The following is a 14,774-nucleotide window of genomic DNA, read 5'->3' as shown; positions in this document are numbered from 1 at the left end:
GGGCAGTTGTAGTACAACATGGCCGTATTTCGATGATAGTTCTTCAATTACATACATCTTTTTCTGTAATAGCTACGTTTTATCTCTTGTAGCAGATGTAACTTTGTTGTTGGGACTGGCGAGGGCAAAGGAATGTTATTTTCAAGTTTTAATGACATCTATTGTTACTCTATATTCCGTAAATACGAAGACTGCTACATCCCTATTCGTAATGATTCCATTGCTGCTGGTTGAGATCCATGAATTTTATATTTAAACCCCATTGAATGTAATAGTTCCATTAAAGTATTTCTTTGATACGGAAACTCATGTTGGGTAGCTTGTGTTTTATTATGCATTGCATTGAGAAGTTTATTTGACGTTGGAGCTATTTTATTTTTAATTTATATTATATGGAACACAAAAGCCACAATATACGAGTACATTTACGGTCTTCTGCCTTGTTCTGGGCTAACTGTATTATACTTGCGTGCTCGTCTGAAACCGAATACTATATGAACTTGTTCTCGGAGCTCCGACTTAGATCTGTCAACAGCGCTGGCGTACCAACAACCAGCCGCGTGCTTCAAGACTGAAACACCTGTCGACTCCCGCTCAAGGTAGGTGCAAGTGGCTCTCATTTGAGCGGACGTACTATAATATACACTCTTAAAGAGTTTACAAAGGCACTCTAGTGAGACTTCACCGGTCCTTGAGGTAACATGATTGAATCGAAAGATGACACCACATAGATGAGTCACGATATCTATCAAGAAAGTGGCCAACCGGAATTCACATACTCTGTACTGGATAGTGACTTCCACGATACAAAACCCGCGTCTTTTAAAATCGCATCCCCTATGGTGGCCGAATGGGCAAACCTTCAGTCTGTCACGCATACTGACCGACTTTGATTCCCGGTCAGGTTTGGGACTTTTCATTGAAAAATCCATGGTGAAACATGTGGTGGACAAGGTCGTATTTGGGGTTTTTCTCGGGTTTCTCCCGTTTCCCCATATTATACATCTACATAATTCTGCCAACATTTTTCTATTCCGCCATCATTCCACAGCATTCCCCGAACGCCGGCTGGTAACGCACAGAAGGGGCTGGCCTAGGAACGAGGGGGGAGGTTGCCTGCTCGAAACCTTGGTACGCAGCGAACCTCAGTGTTGTCAGCCAATGTGGGTTTGGGAATGCGCCTAGCTTGAGGTTCGGCGCAATAGATCTAATAAGGTCATAGTGCCCTTTTCCTTCAAATACAATTGAATTCAAGATCACATTGCTACTAATTTTTCTATTCTTCTGATGTAATTCTGTGCACCCATACCCAAACGAATTATCCTGTAGTTGTTGATATACGTAGTACTCGAGCTGCGACAAGAAACTCATTAGCCTAATAGTTGCGTGATGAAACTTGAATTGAGACTTGTTGCACACAGTCTCAACACAGAAACTTGCTAACTTTCTTATGTCGTGCCTCTCGATTACAAGCACGCAGAGTCTTTGCGTGTTGAACCTTCGACACGAATATTGCAACTATTCATTTTTAAAACAAATTCACACTCGTGCACTCAGAGTATTAGGGCGTACTTACCTTTTTATGATTTTCTATTGTATTACAACCGTCTCTCCTTTCAAATAGAGCATTTCTGCCATGAACAATCAACTATCTGTTTGTGTGTTTGGTTGTGTTCTCGATGTCTACTGATGTTTCTAGTTTTACTCATTGCTACAATAATGAGGGGCTTGGGTGTAAAACATGGTAACTGAGATTTTGGTAGAAAATGAGACATGTAGCGTATAATGTGGTATCTTACATTCTGCGTCTAATGTAGTAGTTAGTTTTCCAACATTTCAATAGATGGCAGAAGTATACAGATTTTACTTTTCTTGTAACTATACAGACTGCTGCATGTTTAATGTTTACCTGCCTAATAACTTCAAAACACTAAAACGTCACCCTCAGTTTTTATCCACATGTGACACAGTTGTAATATCGTTTAATTATTTTTAATGGTTTTTCTTTCTTAAAATTATATGCCTTATTTTAATATTGTAGTTAAATTTCATTGATGTTTATCCATTTTATATAAGTTACCATCAATTTTTTTAATTTATATATATTTTTTATTCTGAACGTTTTAAAATCTGAAAAACAAAAAAAAATTGGAAAAATTAGTATGTCATTTAAAAAATAGACTCCTTGACACACTCTTTCTAAATAGAAAATATAGTTTATGGAAACATCTTCAAAATATTCCTCTTTTCACCCGTTATAATTTTTTTGTATAAAGAGTATTCCATCTAGTCTTACTTGAATTTAACGCATCTTCGACTGTAAGATCAGGTAAAAGAATATTAATGATTTATATTTTAGAAATGCAAATTTATTTGAGAATTTTTTCTATTTATATAACCATAGGTAATATCTGATAATAGAACCAGAACATTTTGACAACTATAGGCCTTATATTATTTATTTTAATAATGTATGTTATTGAAAGTTACGAAATCTTTCCACACCAAATGCTATTTCGAGAATGATGAGCGAGACTCGAAGCTCTCGAAAATTACAAGACGAGACTCGAAAAACAAGTGCAACGAACACAGCGAGAGAGAGCGGCAGTTAGTTGTGTTCACCTCTAGTTCATGCAGTAACTGTACTGCGTGTTCAGTTCAAAGTGTGTCATGGCTCGCTGTATGCCGTCATGTGGCTAGTCGTTGAGCCTAGAGAATTCAATCTTCCTACACTTCCACAGAGACGTATTACTTATGTGCCAGAGAAGTTGCCTAGCAAGTACGGCGTTCATTCTGAAGAGTACTTACCGATACGTACGGTAACACCTGTAGTGGCAGGAATGTGAACTGTTTGGAAACACGTACTGAGGTGAGTTTTTTTCTTACTGTCGGGATATGGGGAGAGGATTAAGACGATTACTTACGTATTTGTTGACTTCGACGGTCAACATGGACACGGAGCATTTGATTTATATTGTGGAACGTTGCCGTACGCAACCGATGATAACAAATACCCTACGTACGACTTGCCTGCGCAAAACACAGTTCCAAAGAGGTTATGGTAGCACACAGACTTTACAGATCGCCATCTGTTGCTACGACGTTAAAGTTATACCGTACACGTTCTCAAGTTCAGATTGAATGCCTTGATTAATAGGCAACTTCTCTGACATAAAAGCTGAAACTCGCTTCAAATCGCTGACTCACAACAGTGACGTCATGACACACTTTGAAATGAACACCCAGTACTTTCAGCAAATACTGTGTATTTCTCCCGCTGCTGTAGTTCTCGCTCTGAAAGTCTGCGACCTTTAACCCCGGCTTACATTGATAACATCATTGCGAGCGTGTTTTAACACCCGGAAGAAATGAAGTGTCGAGATGGTTTGATTTACGAGCCCTTGCCCAGAAGAATCAGTGCATCCTCAACAGATTACAGCCTCGCCTGATGTTTTATGCATTGGTACTTGTGTTGTTCCTGAAGTCACTCCCTGTTGCATATTTCATGGGCGCAGTACAACCCGTGTTTTGCTTCGGAAGTCCATGTGTTGAGGTGGAGAATTTGACTAGTAATAGGGTTAGACAGACGTGTTCAATGTTGAGCTGTCACTCGGGGTCGTCTCCAGTGCCCCAGAACCAAGAATCAAATTCCGATTGTATTACGGACCAAGTTCTTCATGCATTTCATTTCACTCCAAACCGCTGGATACAGAGGCGTCTCTGGAGTATTCGGAGACCGGGTGGATATTTTCAAAAGTGAGGTCATGTCGTGCATTCAGTAAAAATAAACCATATCATGTGACTTACAAGTGTTTTTATTGCGCTACAGTCTCGCGAGATAGCGAGACTATATTATTTCGTCCCTCGCATATTTCTCCGTTATTATGAAAATATAATATTTGCGTATGTAACGAGAATTATGTTGTGCGCATTTCAATTTATTATCTTTCTTAAAGGAAACAGAGTCAGATTTTTTAAACAAACTGATTCCATGCCAAAATGTGTGGAAATAGAATCAAACTGTATTATTTGAATAATATATAGTGTCACCAAGTTGACAGTTATTTTCTCATTGCACATATTTTCTCATTTTTTTCTAAATTTAGTTTCTAATGTTATTAGTTACATTCCTGTTTGCGTTAAATAAAGACATGCTACCTCGCTCGAGAGACACACTTACACAGGATGTAAGTAATATAGGCTAACTGTAACTGTGCAGATTTTAACAGTGTATTCCTTGGATAAAATACAACAAAAAATTCTAGTGCCACATTAGTCTCAAATTAATACTTTTCTCTGAAAAAAAAATTTTCCCCTATATATTAACACTGTTTTATTAGATAATTACAGTAGAGCATCGAATATCCGTAACAATTGAGGGGTGTTTTGTATCACACGTCTTACAAGCAATACAGAAAAATGACTAGCCTAGTTTAACAAGTTCAAAACGGCCATTAAAGTAGGCCTACAGTTTAGGAAAGAGATCCAAACTTCCCCCCCCCCCAGAGTTGAAACTCTTTTTTGCCGCTAAATGTCGCAAACAGCGCTAGCGAAACTTCTATATGGCGCGCGCGCAAATACAAATTTTCCGACTGGAACGCTTTCGGTTAACCGATGTTTCGGTTGCTCGGTAGTCGGATAATCAATGCTCTACTGTACTATCATTTAATCGTTGGAGAAACTGATTAGGAATGATTTATCCCTTTTCAGATTTAAAATAAAAGGGACGGTTTTCTTGCAAATTAAATAAAAGGATTAACGTGTAGGGCTATCATTATTTCCTGCCTTTAGGAAGTCCAAATCTATTGCAGTGACTAAGGGACGGAACATTGCTGTTCACACCGAGTGTGTATGTTTTCGTAGGTGAGCCAGCGATGCGCTGTTGCCAAACTATGCAGATTTTCACATTAATTTTCTAAATTAACCATGTCCTTAATTATAAAACGTATAAGTATTTAAGGAAAAAGCATCTCTCTGGAAGTAAACACCAAAAACAGCCACATCCCTTAAATTTATGTTCGTATTTCATGGTATTGTCCTTCTTTAAGGATGACATTTTATTCTTATACTCTTATTCGTCTATGTGTCTGTCTATCCATGTTGTCCACACCTGTGGAGTAACGGTCAGTGCGTCTGACTGCGAAACCAGGTGGCCCGGGCTCGATTCCCGGTCGGGGCAAGTTACCTGGCTGAGGTTTTTTCCGGGGTTTTCCCTCAACCCAATACGAGCAAATGCTGGGTAACTTTCGGTGCTGCACCCCGGACTCATTTCACCGGCATTATCACCTTCATATCATTCAGACGCTAAATAACCTAGATGTTGATACAGCGTCGTAAAATAACCCAATTAAAAATCTATCCATGTCTCTAGCTGCTATGTTTTCTTCACTGTCATCCGCCATCTGTTTGTCTGTCTATCTATCTATCTATCTATCTATCTATCTATCTATCTATCTATCTATCTATCTATCTATCTATCTATCTATCTATCTATCTAATCTATCCTATCTATCTAATCTATCTATCTAATCTATCTATCTATCTATCTATCTATCTATCTATCTATCTATCTATCTGTCTAATCTTATCTATCTATCTATCTATCTATCTATCTATCTATCTATCTATCTATATCTATCTCTATCTCTATCTATCTATATCTATCTCTATCTCTATCTATCTATATCTATCTCTATCTCTATCTATCTATATCTATCTCTATCTCTATCTACCTATCTAGGCTATCTATCTCCATCTATCTATCCGTCTATATCTACGCGTCTATCCATCTGTCTATTATCAATCTATCTATCTGTGTCTGTCTGTCTGTTTGACTGTCAGTCTGTCTAATCTAATCTAATCTATTTAATATATCCTATCTATCTATCTACCTATCTATCTATCTATCTATCTATCTATCTATCTATCTATCTATCTACCTATCTAGGCTATCTATCTCTATCTATCTACCCGTCTATATCTACGCGTCTATCCATCTGTCTGTCTATTATCAATCTATCTATCTGTGTCTGTCTGTCTGTTTGACTGTCAGTCTGTCTAATCTAATCTGATCTATTTAATATATCCTATCTATCTATCTATCTATCTATCTATCTACGTACGTACATATGTATGTATGTGTAGATGAGTCCGAAGATTCGTCATAATATTACCTGACATTAGCATGAAGAAAGCTAACCAAGTAATCTGCCTAAAGGTACGGTCACACGTCGCTACTTTTGCAGCGATGCAGTACAAAAAACTGCACAACTCTTGTACTGCGACGTGAGAACAACGGTGCAATCCGAAAAGTAGCGGCTGCCGAACCTGCTGCCCGCTACTTTTCCATGCTGCGCGCAGCTTAAAAGTAGCGACGTGTGAACAGGGTTCTCAGGGTTGCAGCCGCAGCATTTTTGATATCGGTTTTGTTGAAACTTTTGCTGCGGTTGCAACCAGTGTTACCACCCAAATGTGCCAATGATACTTTTATTGTTTGGATATATTTTAATGTTAAATGTGATGAAAATAAATTATTTGTAACAGTTATTAAATACACAACACAGTCTGAGCATAAGTGCTGACGATATAATTCATTTTTTTTAATTTTCCGTAGCGTAGTTCCAAACAGGAGGGTTGCCAACATTGATTACGTGGATATATTGTTGGTTATCATTTAAGTATATAGGCGTTTTTAAAAGCTTTATAGTAAAAAGAATGTCAATTTCTGAATACTAGATACGACAGAAAAGCAAATAATAGATAAGGAAGCTTTCGCATGAGTTTCTTAATAATGCGAACATAACCACAAAATGTATATTGAGAAGTCAACACGGAGATGGAAACCTGCAGCATGACTGCGGCTGCAAAAGTAGCGCCTTGTGTGTGAACAGACTCCCAACCTCCAGTTGCAACTTTTGCAGCATTCGGGTTGCGCAGCACGAAAAGTAGCGTGCAACGCGCTACTTTTGGCTTACGTGTGAACACGACACGCAACTTTTGCAGCTGCAGTACAAAAGTTGCGCTGCAAAAGTAGCGGTGTGTGACCGTACCTTAAGCGAGTTTGGAACCTATGCCCGAAAGTGTCTTAGAGCCTAAATATATGTAGATCGTTAGCTCTGAGTATGCCGGTGGCACCCCAGCGTTGTTACGGCGTATCTCTCTCCCTCTATATCTCTGTCTATCTTCATATACCTATTGTCTCTCTTCAGCTCAAGTCCTCGGTCAGAAATAGAGCGCCTATTTTGTATCAGAGGCAGCACCTACCACTTCCACACGAGACGATATGTAGTAAGGCCATGATGGTGATGTTAATCATATTGTGGCGGAGAAAACGGGAGTTTGCATAGAAAATCTATTCCTACACCGAATCTTGTTCTTTCTTGTTCTTACACCCGCCGGACTTTGAATCCGGGTCTTCAGAGTGCAAAGCCAACCCTTAATTTCTGTGTCTAAATATCAAAATGACACTACTCGCTCTTTAATTTGCCTTTCTAGCCAACCTCTTTCTCGTCGCGTGCCGAGCGACTCTGGGTGTCTTGAGGAATATTGAATGCGCACCTAAGCGAGAAGGCAAGTTGGGTGTGGAGGTAGGCGGGGGAGGAGGGGGTCAAAGGTCAGTCGTGAACACTCGGATCTGCCCAGGGTCGGTCCCTGGAGAGTCGAAAACTGTCAAAGCGAATAGGAAAAGCTTGTGAGGTCCTGGTCTTTGCCAGGGGCAGCCGAATCCTTTCACTTGTTCGCGTTTGTTCTCTGAAGGACGTCGCTTCTGGGTCTACTTCTAACGACTGGAATTTCGACCACACTCTGAAGGGTTCTTACATCCGAATTCAGACGAAATCTGCATCTCGGATTTTACATGGAATTTCTTTTCCTGAGCGAGTAGTGGACCACTCAGAGTTCGAGCAGCAGACTGATTTTCTTACTGAAGAATTTGTAGAGAATCTACGGAACGTTTTTTCTGATATTGGTCTCGGATAACTTTTTCAAACCCTTTGTTAGAATTCCTATGGATGTAGTAGTCACATAGGAAACATTTCATTTTACATAATCCCAGAATTTGTATTTATCACTTCTACCCTGTATGTTCAACACAATGCAAACAAATTCTACAAGTTTCCAAGATAATTTATAGCTCTGTCAACAAAGAATCCTGGGTCATTCCATGCAAAAAAATATGTTTTTGAACCATGATGTCTCAAAAGTTAAAAATATTGTAGTAGGTTTTGTATGTTCTAAATATGAATTTCAAGCAATACTATATTTGAGCCGTTCAGAGCAAAAGTGGTGTAAGTCAAAATTGGGTAATGAGGTTTAAAGTAAAAATTCTGTAAAATATAGCGCAAAGTAGCAGTTAAAATGTTCTTCTTGCTATCCACTGACTACTAATAGTTTAAATAAATTGAATATTAATTGCTACTTTGCGCTGTATTTTACAGAATATTAACTTTAACCCTCATTACCCATTTTTGACTTACACCACTTCTGCTCTGAACGGCTCATCTTTCATAGTTTGGCAGCAATCCGAATTTAAAATATTGGTTTAACAAAGAACACGGTTTCATTCATTGAAGTTTGCTTACTATGTAAAGGAAGATGGAAAAGTGATTTTAATCCAGTTGGAAAAAGGAGAGCCTTGTTTATAAATGCCCTTAAAATGAAAAAAATATATATATAATTTTTTAATAGGTACCCACCGTAAAATTATCTTAAAAAATATAGAACACAAAATGCAACTCATTTTTACAGACAAAAAACATGTGTTTAATTCTTTAGAGTATATTAATTCCACTGTGAAATTTTCAGAAAGTTGACTTAGATATCATGTCAGTTTTTAATAAAAATAACTCACCGGAACAAAGAAGTTCAACAGGTAGGCTCTCCCGCCGCACAGATGTTGCGCGATCAAGGTCAGGGAGACGGACGTTTGAAATTACTCATCGTTATGTAGTCTCGCGAACGCTGCGACCGCCACACACAGCAAGCTATTTTCAACCGTAGGAACAAAAATTAATAATTATTATTTAGTTATTCACAGGTTTTTTTAGATAAAGTCATAAAACGTGGGAGATGGATTAATAATAAGATTTCCTTTAATACGAATGAAATTCGCATGAATTTAATTTGTTGCATTCCAATATAAAACTATTTCTTTTTTTTCAATGAGGTGTTTTTATGAGCATGCCTTAATATTATTCGGATTAGTCTTTAAGGTATTAAAATATAGTTATTCAGGTTTACAATGGCGTCTGTTTAGTTTCGATGGCACTTCATATAGGGTGTCTAGAATATTTCAAATTATGGATAACATGTAACCGTATGACTAAAATATTAATGATATGGCGGTCATAGTTGGCAGAGTAATTTATTTTCATACTACCATTATTATATTAAAATCCAAAAAAAAAATCATGACATCGCTGGCCTATTCTTAAAATTTTGTATGGAATGACCCTCCTCCCAAAATCATCGGGTCTAAACCGTCTAGAAATGTCACTCACGGCAGATACTGTAAAGATAACCTTCAATGTACAAATGAGATGTCAATATGAATCATGAAGGTAGATGCGTCTGCGCTATAGCGTAGCTCCTAAACGAGGCGTCAGGGAACATGAGTTATCCTTCCTACGAGATCTATCAGCCCTCAGAGTTTGTTTCAGAGATTCTGAATCACCCTGTAGTTAAATGTGATTCCTAAGTCACTAATCTGTCTCTGCTGTAGTTTAAGATGTGATACATCTGACTTGTTTTTCTTAACGAAGAGTACAAAGTTTACTTATCAATAGTAAGCTACAACGAAACATTTCACGGTCTATTTGATACCTACTCTGTTATTGCATTTCATTTTATTTATTTATTTATTTATTTATTTATTTATTTATTTATTTATTTATTTATTTACACTGCAAGTGGGCAAGCATCCGGTGGCAGTGGTATACACAATGTAAACAATACACAATAAAATTACAATAAACAATACAATTATATACACTATACAATAAGAATACATAATACAATATATATATTATCAGTTACGATATTTTGGATATTTTACTGTTCTTTATAGTGTTTACTCGTGTACAAACCTTATGTGGAAGATTCCATTGCTAGACAGTGAATAGATCAAATCACGACTATTAATACAGAATCTCACATACGTGATTGTGACAGATCTAATATGATGAGTGGAATTTCAAGAGAGAGGCTGTTGTAAGTTAGTAGCCCCCGGCAGAATCAGATAGGCTACACGTTCATTAATTCGGCGCTCACCAAAAGCTTTCCCTGTAAGCTACTGTTCAAACGTGTTTCATAATGAGAACGCTACATGTCATAGCCAGCAGTTGCAGTGCCTGCAACCCCTACAGCGATGTTCCTTTTTTTCCACCGAATTGCTTTCTCCTCTTATTTTCCCCTCATTAATGCTGACGCATTAACTGTCCGTCCGCACCTGTTTGGTAATGTGACATTCGGCATTAATGGCGAATTAATTCATAGCATTGCGAATGCTGTATTAATTTACAACACGTGTACTTTTCCCGTATTTTTTGTGTAATTACGTGCTTCCCCCACTTAGCAGGGATGTTTGCTTGTGTCGTTGTTAAATTAATTTTTGTTACCTAGAATTTAGTATTTGTCTAACATAGCGGATAGCCAAATGGAACCGACCGTGGTATACTCAACAGCGAAGTCTTGGTTTCATTTGTGTACAAAGTCATTAACTAACTTGTCTTTTATTTCTTAACCGTTTATAGAAGTGAAATATTTTAATATTAAAAGTACAGTTCTTACATTTTTTCTTTAGTAGTGCTGCTCAAGTATTAATTGTTTTTAATTTTTAACTCGGGGAGGGGGACAATTGCCCTCTGCCCCCAAAATGACGCCTGTGAAAAAGATAGGCAAAACTGGTAGATTGGACTGTAGCCTATTAGTTTAGCTATATTTAGGAAAGAAGCAGTACAAGATGATAACCGTCATGATGTGCTTTGTTTTATATAATAATTGATTGATCAGCATTCAAACAATAAAATGTGAAAATATAGCCTAATTACAGGCAAGTGATAACTTACAAGGAATTCTGATCGCTTCTGATCTGGACTAAGCATCACTTTGACAATATGCATGTGTAACGAGTACCAACATCGAAACGAAAGAATTGATGCTAGAGTCTCAAAGTTACTGTTAGCAAATCTGATTATAGTCTAATAATATCGCTAATAATATAAACATGTAAAAATGTGCAAAGAGAAGTAGTTTAGAATGATCACTAGTCTTGGAGTGATTCGGAGTGTTTTTACTCTTTACAGAAAATGTGAAGGCAGTTTATTTTGTTTTGTCAGCGAGAAATTTTGTACTAGAAAGGGATTCAACCATTATGGAGAGAAAAATTCCTGCTATCACCTGGCAACAATGTACAGAAATATTTCGTAATGTATGTTGCAATCGCTAGCGATTGTGTAATCACAAGTAACCTTGCGTCTATGCATTTGAATAATTATGTTAGGGGAAACAGGAGTACTCCGAGAAAATCGTCTCAATACTTTTCTTTTTTGTACACCACACAGTTCACTTGTTTTCGCTGTGTTTTAGACACACGCCAGCGATACACTACTAAATTCGGAACGCCAGAAATCAGTGGTGGAGCTTGCTTTTTTGTTGCGCCCCGCCCCCCGCTCATTAAACATTACGCCCCCTTTAGTTCCCCTTCCACTTAGCCCTCAGGTTATCATGACACTTCATTGTTAAGAAACTTACACTTTTTTAACGTAGAATGTTGTATTAAGTTATTTGTTTTATAGATAAGATAAGTATTATTAATACAAAAGATCAAATGCATAATGCATCTATAAATAGTATAACATATTACACAACTTTTTACAAAAGTCAAAGAAATGCGTACAAAATGTATTGTTATTACGAAAGATTCCAAAACTTCTTTACTCGAGACTTTGATGCTGCAAATGAATCGATAATCAGATCAAAATCTGTCTCCCGAGCTGTGTCGTTTTCAATGCTCAAAATAGAAAGTCCATTGAGTCGCTCCTGTGACACCGTAAAGTATCTCTTAATTGGCTTCAGTTTATAGAATGATCTTTCAGCCATCGCACTTATCACGGGCAATGTGGTAAATAAAATGTAATCTGTACAAACGTCGGGAAAGCTGGCAGATGAAGTTGAATTTTGACATATAATGGCTTTAGCCAATTGTCTGATATTATTTTTTATTTATTTTCTCAGAATTGAATGGAAGCTAACCAATTGTTGAAGGAAATAATCCTTCAGATCGCTATTATATTGGTAACCTTAAACATTTTGATAAGCGGTAAAGCTCACCATCAGTAACTCTGTCTAAAATTTTGCAATCGTGAAACAGATTTAAAAAGATAAAATAACATTTTTGAATAACTTAAATAAACAGTTTGGAATTTAAAATATAATAATATTAACTTTTTATGTTATCACAGCAAGGCCCTTATCAAAGGTCTTGCAAGGACAAAATCGAATGAGCTGCTGAGACTTAGCAAAAAGCAGCTCTCTTGGGCAACAGGATTTCTTACAGGACACTGTGCCCTGAAGAAAAACTTATACAGAATGGGACTTATTACTGACCCACTGTGCATAAGATGTTCACAAGGAGATGAGTCAGTAACTCATCTGCTGTGCGTTTGTAATGCGCTTGCGCAACAAAAATTTCTCTTTTTTGGGAATCACTTTCCAAAACTTGAAGAGATCTCAAAGGTCCCAGTCCAAAGTTTGATACAGTTCATCAAGAACTTGAAACTTTTGGACTGAAAGGGATGAAAGACGGGGATGCGCAATAGATCTTATAGGTCGCAGTGCTTGGGCCGGAAGGAACACCCCTGTTAAATCTAACCTAAATCTAATCTAATCTTTTTATGTTTTCAAAATTGTTAGTGCTCCCACGTACCTCCTGAGCCCCCCCGCCCCCCGCAGTCGCGGAGGCTGCGGGTTCGTATCTCTGCCCCTGTCAGAAATTGTAATATATTTGTAAATTATCCATGAAAGTAATTGAGTATAATAATAGGCCTACATTATACTAGATAACTGTCAAAATATAAGTAAAAAAATAGCCAGTAGGCCTAAACAGATGCATTATAGGGGCCACCCATCACACATTGTACGCAAAAGAAAAGGTCAGCGGAAGTAATGGTTCGATTAGCGTTTTTAGCATTCGATATTCGATAAGCATTAAATGCTACCAAATTAAAAAAATAAATAAAAAATTTAAACAGTTTGTTACTACTGATGTGATTTTATTCAGTTTGTATTATATTTTTGGTCCAGGGAAAATATATTTTACTATTACTGCCATTATTTCCATTTTGAAGTAGGCTACAAGTCAACAATATAAAACTGACTGTTAATAAAATTTAGAAGTTGGCAACATATTTTATGTCAATTATAACAACAATACATATCGATAGTAGCATTCATACCATTCAACCAATAAGGAGATTGGCCCCTATAATGCATTGCCATATTTAAATCCCAAGTGTCTGGCGAAAGATCAGAACTGACAGAAGCCACTGAATTCCATCTGGCTCCATTGAATCCTGCACTAATCACGTTACCCGAAAGTGTTGTGTTGCGAAGCCAACAGATTGTTGGAGAAGAGAGTGAGGGGAGACGGGGTTTGGTGTGTAGTTGAATGGCTGAGGTCGTGCCCCGTAGGAATGCGGAATGAATTTACCGCCCCAAATGTCACAGTCGCTGTCGGTAACCTAGCAACGAAAACGCATTGTTATTCTATTCGAGTACTGTATCTATAAATCGAAATGCGTTCCTTCCGGGAGCTTCGAGAAATATCGCACTATATTTTATCGCACCAGGAAAGCTGTCACAGTTAATACCACATCGTTGTTACCCAACACTACAACTAAAATGTTTACCTTAGCAGAATCTTTTTATGTGTCGAATTTATTGGATTTCGGTACTATTCATTCTTGTGTTATTGCCTTTTTTCACTCTTCTGGATTCGTATATCTGAAAATATTTAATTTATTATATGAATACCTACTAAACCAAACCAAAATTCAAAGCGGAATAACGAGGAATAATAGCTTATCTACTTTACTTTATACAAGCGATTTCGATTAAAACTTTTTGGAAGTATACATTTTAGAAAAGAGAAACAACATACGAAATTTAATGGAAAAACTTTCGAAAATAGGATAGGCTTTTATGTTTTCTTTCTTTGAAGCTCGAGAAAATGATAGTACGCATGCGCGGTGTGGAATTTGCAAATGGACCAGTAACGGTTGCAGTGTCATTCGAAACGCCTATAGTATCAGATAACATTGTTGATTATTAATACTTTACCCCCTTTCAGATAGGAGAGCTTAGATATTATTATTATTTATTATTAATAGTATTATTAGTATTAGTATTATTATTATTATTATTATTATTATTATTATTATTATTATTATTATTATTATTATTGTTATTGTTAACAATTGCTTAATCGTCGTACCGGTATGTATACATTCATTTTGTTAACTGTCTGTCACAGTTCTATGATAATAATCTTGCAGACTTGTAATATTGTTTGTTTATTTTATGCAGCCTCTCGATCGAGACCAGCCCAACGGCCGGCCACAATGGAGGTTTACAGTTTTTGCTCAGGATGAGGGTGGAGAAGGTCTTGTCGGCTATGCAGATGTGCAAGTCAACCTCAAAGACATCAATGACAATGCCCCCATTTTCCCACAAGGAATATATTTTGGAAACGTTACAGAAAATGGCACCGCAGGTAAGTT

At 37.2% G+C, this 14,774-nt stretch overlaps 1 protein-coding gene across 4 annotated transcripts in view; it reads left to right on the top strand.

Moving 5' to 3' along the window:
• Positions 1–14,774, top strand: part of LOC138694604 (neural-cadherin) — a 1,134,847-nt gene that overhangs the window by 1,052,058 nt on the left and 68,015 nt on the right. For all 4 annotated transcript variants that reach the window (XM_069818535.1, XM_069818527.1, XM_069818517.1 and 1 more), the window contains exon 6: positions 14,581–14,767. In XM_069818535.1, coding sequence (XP_069674636.1) covers positions 14,581–14,767 — 187 coding nt within the window. The remainder of the gene's footprint in view (positions 1–14,580; positions 14,768–14,774) is intronic.

This window comes from Periplaneta americana, chromosome 1 (assembly GCF_040183065.1).
Source record: "Periplaneta americana isolate PAMFEO1 chromosome 1, P.americana_PAMFEO1_priV1, whole genome shotgun sequence".
NCBI classification, from domain to species: domain Eukaryota; kingdom Metazoa; phylum Arthropoda; class Insecta; order Blattodea; family Blattidae; genus Periplaneta; species Periplaneta americana.
The sequence above is the reverse complement of the archived record's forward strand: the minus strand, read 5'-3'. Positions and strand labels throughout refer to the sequence as shown.